The sequence below is a fragment of the Lactuca sativa genome, chromosome 5 (assembly GCF_002870075.4).
Source record: "Lactuca sativa cultivar Salinas chromosome 5, Lsat_Salinas_v11, whole genome shotgun sequence".
Lineage (NCBI taxonomy): Eukaryota > Viridiplantae > Streptophyta > Magnoliopsida > Asterales > Asteraceae > Lactuca > Lactuca sativa.
Genome location: NC_056627.2, coordinates 268,328,904 through 268,337,511, shown reverse-complemented (window position 1 = coordinate 268,337,511; position 8,608 = coordinate 268,328,904). Strand labels below are relative to the sequence as shown.

The window sequence follows — 8,608 nt, the reverse complement described above, 5'->3', positions numbered from 1 at the left end:
TGTCAGAAAAATCTTACTATGTAAAAAAAATTAAGAAGTTTGAAATGTCAAAAAAAACATTTTTTTCAAACTTGTTTTATGTCATAAAAACAAATTTCAATTTTTATTTATGGAAATTGACTTATTAAGGTGATTAATTTTTCGATTTGTGCACATCTAGGTAACTATATTTTTGTACATATCTAAATAACAAACTTTTTGGAAGCGTTCACATATGACCATTATGACCAGCTGTAGCAGGTTACATCCGGTCATAATGGTCATATATAAACACTTTTAACAAGTTCGTTATCTAGATATGTACAAAAAAAGTGTAACATACACGTTTTGAAATCGTGTATTGTAAATTATAAAAGAGAATAATATTATGTGAAATTGAGTGTTGAGTTCTAACGGATAGTTTTTACTAGAAATGAAGTAAAACTATGTTTAGAATCACTCATAAAATGTTGGAAGTCTGATGAGATTCCAATTAAAAGTCAAATAGTGAAATTTAGCGAAAATATAAAATTTGAAAATAGTGAAATTTTATTATTTAATGTTGCAGAGAATCTCGTTAGAAACATTTAGGCGAAAACCTCGTCGAAATCCGAGTTATAACGAAGAAGTTATGACCAAACGACGATCCGTGATAAATCCGGAAAATACTTTGTCGCGTAAAAATTTAGTTTTCGATAAACTAATTTTTAGCCTTAGTGATGTAAATGAAAATGTAGAACTCGTGAAAATAATCAACTTTCATATAAATAAAAACAAAATCTGACTTCGTATGAGGAAGTTATGATTTTTCGAAGTTTCAGCTTAGCAGTAGACAACTAAAAACTCGAATTTTAGATCGAGTGATTTTTAGCCAACACAACCTAAACGAGAATTGAAGGTCTCGTCATTTGTAGTACAACGGTAAAAAGTCTGACGAAAACGAATGTCGGATGAAGAAGTTATGAATTTTTAACGGATTATCCTGTCCCGGTCTGTTAAAAATAATAATATCAAAAATAAAGTCAAAATTAGCTGACGAAGTCTAAACGAAAGTTGTAGAGCGTAATTTTAGCTACGCGTGCATATAAAGAACGTGAAAAACGGAGCTCGTATGCGAAAGTTATGGATTTTAGAAGTTTGAGTGCAATTTTCGAGAAATTCGCATGGATAAGGTGATGCCACGTCACCTGGCATGAAGTTACTGCGTCACCGAGGTCGTGGCCCAATCTGAGAAGCAACGCGTGTCGGATTGTGATAGGACCGAAGGGAGGCCCAACCGAAGCCTTCTGAGTGTCGCATACGTGGCGTGTCCGAGGTGAGCCACGTCTCGCCTACCAGCCTCGCATCCGAGCCATGCTGTCCCTCGCTGCTGATGCCACCGAGCTGCTTCGTCGCTTCCTGTCCGAGCCTCGCATGCGCACCAGCTCCCCTCCTCTCGCTTTGTGGCCTTCGCTCCAGCAGCCGCGTGTCCCCTCAGCCAGCGCACCTCCGAACCTCGGCCCTATAAATAGAGACTTGCGAACATTCCCGGCTAAAATTAGAATTTTGCCATTTTTCACCCCTAAATCCATATTTTCACTATTTTGACTTTTCCCGAAGCCCCGGTATCAATTTTAGCACCCGAAACACGTCCCGAGACCCCCGAGAAGCCCGAAAATTTTATCTTTTTGGTTTTGAAGCCCTACCTTCGCAGAGCCCGATTTTCAATTAAGCTCCCGGTTTTCAACATAGAAAATCATTTTTAAAGCCGAAGTGCTGTCCAAATTACTATTTTAACCCCCGGTTAACTTAAGGTGAGTTTAATATATAGAAATAATTGTATGTTATGTGTTATATGTGCTACGTGCTTTTCAGTGTTATTATTCCAGGTTATTTTCCCGGGTTATTTTTATTTGCTATTTTTAATAGCAAAGAAATACCTTTGACCATGTGATCAGTGAAAGGACTTAGATTCACGTTGGTACTGGTATGTAGCCTCTGGCCATGTGGAACATGTCTCCGTAAGAGAATGAATTCTATTTTATGGTAGTGGCAGAAGGTTAGACAGGGCTATAAGCCTGAAATCTACTGAAATGTTAATCCGAAGTTGTATATCTTCTATGCCGTTTGGGCCAAAGCTTTATTGATGTATATCAAGTATTGAAATCATTATGTCTCATTGATCGTTAATCATTGAATCAAATCTTGAGTTGATATTGAAAGCTTGACATATGATAGGCATATGATATTGTTGTTCTTGTTCCCTTTTGCTTCTGTCATATTGGTATATATAAGGCATAAGATTATATTGTATCTATTTATTGAATTCACTAAGCGTTATCGCTTATCCCTCTCAATGTTTAAACAATTGCAGGTGATGAGTATCCAATATAGTTTTATACTGCTGAAAGATTTAGAATAGTTAATACTATTTCTATGTATTTTAATGTTCATGTATGTATATGAATAGTAGATTCCTGGGTAGATATGAAATGTAATAAAACTTAGTCGGTTTGTATCCAATCTTCTGTAATCACTTTATCAATATAAAATATTGTTTTATAAATATGCATGTAGCATATTTTGAGGAAGTAACTTAAGAATAATGTTGGAATAGTATGAAAGTTTGGGTCTTTCATAAATACGAAAGTTGGGGTCTTTCAATCATGGTATCAGAGCAATGGTTTAAGTGAACTAAATATCACGGATTGGTATTTAGACTTAAACTATTGGAAGCTCAATATATGAGCCGATTCATAATAAGTATATGGATACAAACCATAGGAAATATTTAAGTGGGGGATTGGGTAGTGATAAACCTTAATATTCTAAGATATTAAGTTACTTCAGAATTTTAAGAAAATTAGTTTAAGTGAACTAGGAGTTTTGAGAATTTCTAAGCTTAAACAAAAATTTTTAAGTGAAGATGATACGATAAGTATCTGGTATATTTTAGGTTGAATACCTAATGGAGTCAACCACTAGAATATTAAGAGGAGATAGGCCTTATATTCTAATATGTGCTAAATGATAAATGAATATAGCATGCCTTAGGGTGCTTATCTGTAATTGCTATTATTTGAGAAAGCTTAAGGTCTGTTGCCGACCTTGGTTTAGAAAATTTTATGTTCAGAATTCTAAGAATTTTCGTAATAGAATTTTTCGAAGTGATAAAGAGACTTATGATAGTTAACATCGATAAGTTTATAAATAAACGATCGCGAGATATCGTAAAATAATAAATATGAATTGTTATCGTAATAAGTGTATTAATACCAATAGAGTGGTAATATACATTTAAAGTATGTTTGATATATAATAACATCTTTGGAAGAAAGATGTGCGTTTGAAACACGTTTGGGCGAGACAAATGTGTTGGTGCAAATCCACGAAGTTGTTTCCACCACTGTTTAGATTGAAGCAGTGATTGTTTAGAGAGTCAGAAGAACCGAAGATGGCGGTCAATACTTCGATAGTATCTCAATCAATGTTGTACAAGATTTAGAAGAATTAAAGGAAGGACTAATGAAGTTTTCAGACTCAATAGGCCAAGACTTCGTCAAAAACATTGTAATGTAGTATGCAGTTCGAGTAGTAACACTATACAAGATGTTCAGACTTAGTATTTAATAATACTAAGTGATGATTGACTTCTATCACATCCTTATAGAAGTTCCATTGTGTGTTAAGCCGACTTTAACATACAAGATTGGGATGGTGAATTGAATCATTTAGTGGTAAGTGGTTAAGCAACTTACTTGTTTAAGTAAGGTAGAATGCTTAATTAAAGAACAAATACACCCATAGTATCGTATGTGAAGAGATGTTGTAGTTAGGAATGACAGAGAACTAAGTTGAAGCTAGTAGAGCTTGCTGAGATGTAGACTTTTTAGGATAGACTCCTAAGAAGTAGACTTAAACTTACTCAGATACAAGAATAACGATTTCAAGGAAGAATAATGAAATGAACAAATGTGCATGATGGTTTGCATGAGTTAGAAGATGATGCAGGTAGTAGAAGACCGTTTGTCTCCATGCTGCTAGAGTAAATTTTGGAATAGTGTGTCTTGTAGAGTAGACACTACTCGAGAAAGAATTTATATGAAGAAATGGAAGTAAAATTTCTATCGACCTATGGAAAAGTATTAGGATATATTAAAGCGAGCATATGCATGAGAAGAATCCTAGAAGGCGAGTATAGGTAATCCAATATATGTTTGATAGAAACGTGAAAACCCTAGTTGAGTCTAGAAGAAACTATTGTATGTATTTGTTTGAACACATTCATGTGTGATAAGTTTCTTTGTGAAAACTTTTGAATGGTGACTTGGGAACTGCGAGACAACACTTGGGACGAGTATGAGTAGGTGTGAATAGTAGTAGAGGCCTATACTACTGGAAGCACATGACTCACACTTGGATCAGGAAAAAGTCACAAGGTTACCAAGAAGCTAGTAAATGATTTCGTTTTATTCATGTGTATCGTTACCTTCGTTTCGGTAATGACTAAGAAGATTATTATCGTTCAAATCTTAATGTCATAAAGAATCGAGTCTAATTAGTATAAATCCGTGAAAGGAGTTGATTGATATGAAATGTAATAAAACTTAGTCGGTTTGTATCCAATCTTCTGTAATCACTTTATCAATATAAAACATTGTTTTATAAATATGCATGTAGCATGTTTTGAGGAAGTAACTTAAGAATAATGTTGGAATAGTATGAAAGTTTGGGTCTTTCATAAATACGAAAGTTGGGGTCTTTCAAAAAGTTTCTCAAATATGAACAAAACGAAAAGGTAAGACTAAACTACACGAATGGTCCCTCTGGTTTGGTGTAATTTGGATGTTTGGTCCTTAACTTGTTTTTTTAACTCGAATGGTCCCTATATATTTAAAAAAATTAATAAACCCCACATATTTGTATTTCCACACCATAAACCTGAAGCCACATTTGAGAAAATTTAATATGGTTCCCACCAGTCACCATCCCATCTCTTATCCTCCTTAACTTTTATTTCCTTTCCATCTTTAGTCACATTGACGTCTTCACCATCTCTTTTTTTTCGGACCTTCAACTCTGACGAACCAACACCACAACTCATTGTCTCATCATCAAATTTTCCACTATCACAGCCCAATGCATTATAATCCTTGCAGGAAAAGAGAATTGGTATCAGAAAGAAAAATTAGAGAAGCAAACAAATTGAAAACCATAACTTGAAATGCAAATCAAAACTTGAAACTCTATTAATAACATTCTAAGCTTTAACTCATCAAACGACATGTTTCTTTATATTATTGGTCTCCATTTATGATATTTTTAGTCTTTAGTAAATTTAAATTTTTATAACAAATATCTTAAACAATAAAATTATATAAAACGATGATGTTTGTTTTCCATATCAAATCTAGAGGTTTTTTTTTTTTTTTTTTTTTTTTTTTTTTTTTTTTTTTTTTACCAAAGTAGTGTATTTTAAAAAGATATTTATCAAAATGGTGTGGTTTTAAAAATATTTACCATATAGGTTAAATTTTATACCAAATCAAAATTAGAAGATAAAAAAAATGAAGTTGACTTATCAGGGTAATTAACTTTTTGGTTTGTTCACATCTGGTAACTTTTTTTTTGTACACATATAAGTAACGAACTTTATGGAAGTGTTCACCTATGACCATTATGATCGGATGTAACGTGCTACAGTCGATCACAATGGTCATATGTGAACACTTCCAAAAAGTTCGTTCCCTAGATGTGTACAAAAAAAATAGCTACCCTAATATGAACAAACTGAAAAGTTAATTACCTTAATAAGTCAATTTTCTTTTTTATTTATTCATATTCGAAGATTGGTATTTAAAATAAGGTGGCCATATAACTTTTTTTAAAGGAAATATGGTTATTTTGTGATATACATTTGCAAAATATAGTTATTATTCTAAATATTATTAACTTAATAGTATTTAGAAAATATGGTTATTTATCTTAACCAAACAACATTAGTTGAAGAGAGCAAGTCTAGCCGTCAAGTTCAAAACATTCTTTGTAAATATTTTTATTCCTTTTCATGTCCATTGAATATTGATATACTTGTTTTTTCATATACAAGACTCTCATTATATATAGTTAGGATCCATCACCTCAACTAGTATAATTCTTTCCTATAAACATTTTTTGAGCAATATAAGTCTTTTTACCATTTAGTTCATTGAGATGATCATTGTTTTCTTTACTACTTTATCCTACTTATGAGATTGGTTCATAGGCTGAGTTAAATTTTGAGGTCTAAATACCGCATGAAGAACATCAATATACAAGTCCATAACATAAGAGATAAGACTAGAGAAAGATAAGTTTGGACTGGACTGTTTAATGATTTACGTAAAGTAATCCCCCATAAATACACTCGATGAATACATAAACACGAATTAAAATAACTTTACAAATTATTTTTTGAAACCAAATGAAATGCAAAATGATCCATCCATATAAATTACTTAATGTAATTCTAGTATTGTCCATTTTGTTTAACACCAAGACCAATGGGATGAGGCAATTGTTTCTTGAAGTGGATTGGTGTAGATCTAAGCCAACTTCTCCCCCCAATCATGGTCTTATTCACAAAAGGTGCACACTCATCACGTGATAGCTCACGTGACCATCCAACCCTCTTTGATCTATCTGCCCCTGGACCATAACACATGTATTCTCCATAATACACCGTTCTAAAAAAACAAGATTCACTAATCAATCACATTGTTTTAACTTTTTAATGATCAAAATTAAAAAATAAAAATAAAAAAAATAAGGCGCTTTAGGATAAAGTGTGCACCTTTGTTTGCTTGGATCATCCCAATCAAGCCATCCCTGAGGTGATACTGTGTCTGACATAAAAGTCTGTGCAAATATGACACGTGAATATGGACCCCATGGCCTTCCGAGAACCGTGCCACCAACCAAACCCGTTATTTTACAACCCACGAATGTTAATCCTGTATTCTCTAAAGGTGAATTCCGATGTTGAGCTGTTATTACTCCAAAACTTTTAGCCACCGAATGTAAATGACAACCCTGAAACACAGACATGACATGATGATGTGACAAAATATATAATTTTTTGTTGAAATAAGTAGTATCAATTTGAAAATGTATATTCAAATAGTGGATCATGAACTTACTTCAAAAATAGAAGCAGCATTTCCACAAATGAAATCAACAGCACCTTCGATGTAGCAATTGTTGTAGTAATGTCTACCAGAATCATCAAGCAAAGTGTCTTGGTAAGAGATGATTCGGCACCCATAAAATGCAGCTCGATCTGCTGATACCCTCAATGCAATACCTTTCCCGCTAGTCCCAAATGTGTTCTACAAAATTTGAATCATTTATCAGATTAATCGAAACTAGTTTGCAAATGGCGATGTTAAGGTATGAGTGAGATAGAGAGTACTTGAATTGTGAGATATCTTGCAATGAAATCAGAAGCCATTACAGATACTGTTGGAGAATCGAATATGTCTCCACCGTCGTTCCATGTGATAATGGTGTTGTTGGCATCCGTACCACTCAAAGTTATGAAGGGTTTATCCGCAGGAACAGCGATTTTCTCTCTGATCAAACCACAAATTCAATCGAATGAAATGTAAATCTAATCGAAAGTGGAGTATGACTGTACGAAATGAAGTAAGAATGCACCTGTATGTTCCTGGTTTGATCGAAATGTAAATAAGCTCGGAGTTATTAGAAGAAACCGCATCAATGGCTTTCTGTATCGTTGTATAGTCACCTTGTCCTGATTGATCTACAACTATCAAAATCGCATCCGTAGTAGAAGAGGGAACCGCCATTGATGAAAACGATCCGGAGCAAACATTCAGAAGCAAAATCAACGGATAAACGATAACTATATACGTGACGAAGCCCATGTGAATTCAGATCCGATATAGTAGATGTATTAATCAAGCGAAAACAGACCAAACCCACTCCTTTTCGCTAGATTGCAGGCTAATTAAAGGGGTAAAATACTAAAATTTTGAGTTAAAAAGGAATGTCAACTGAAACTTGAGCCGATTTCTTGCAGTTACAGCTGGGTTTTCTCTGAAATTCATGAGTAAATGAATGACGGCGAAGGGAGGATTTTTCTAACCTAATTTTACAAAAATGAATGAAGAAATAAATGATTCGATTGAAATCTACACTACACGCAACTTGATGATGAAGAAGAAGGGTGCGTTGCAAACTTGCAATGCATGTGATGTGGGGGAGTGGGGCGGAGAGAACACGGAACGTGTAATGATTTTGAAAATTGCTAACTTTCCCGCATTCTCTTTGCTGTGTGCCCGCCCTATTTTATGAAACATGCTTCCTACCAAAAACGGTAAATTACAAAATTTGTCCACTCCCAAAAATAGGGGTAAGCCAAATGGACTGAAAAACGGTTCTGAACAGTTCAATGGAATCACGAGTACAAAGACCGACCCGTATGGGATAGCGTATATATAAGTGACAGTGTTATTGTGATTTGAAACTGAAATAAGATAGGATTATGATCAGATTAGGAAGTGATTTTGGCTCTTCAAATTCTAGGTTGGTCCTCATTATTTACCCCGAACTGGTAACACCGAATTGGTTTTGAACCGAAACCGATTAA

General features: G+C 34.0%; 1 protein-coding gene across 1 annotated transcript; it reads right to left on the bottom strand.

The window, feature by feature from the left end:
- Positions 1-6,298: 6,298 nt before the first annotated feature.
- On the bottom strand, positions 6,299-8,278 carry LOC111890419 (putative pectinesterase 11). The gene is made up of 5 exons (XM_023886567.3): positions 7,654-8,278; positions 7,409-7,568; positions 7,137-7,325; positions 6,791-7,029; positions 6,299-6,683 (listed from the first exon to the last, which is right to left on the bottom strand). The coding sequence occupies exons 1-5, from the start codon at positions 7,881-7,883 to the stop codon at positions 6,467-6,469; spliced, it is 1,035 nt and encodes a 344-aa protein (XP_023742335.1). The 5' UTR covers positions 7,884-8,278; the 3' UTR covers positions 6,299-6,466.
- Positions 8,279-8,608: the final 330 nt, after the last annotated feature.

Bases quoted from the DNA above. Each gene is read 5' to 3' on its own strand.
- LOC111890419 (XM_023886567.3), bottom strand. From the start codon at position 7,883: ATGGGCTTCGTCACGTATATAGTTATCGTTTATCCGTTGATTTTGCTT. The intron at 7,569-7,653 runs GTGCATTCTTAC...TGGTTTGATCAG, and splicing joins ATCAAACCAGGAACATACAG to AGAGAAAATCGCTGTTCCTG. The intron at 7,030-7,136 runs GTAAGTTCATGA...TCTGTGTTTCAG, and splicing joins ATGCTGCTTCTATTTTTGAA to GGTTGTCATTTACATTCGGT.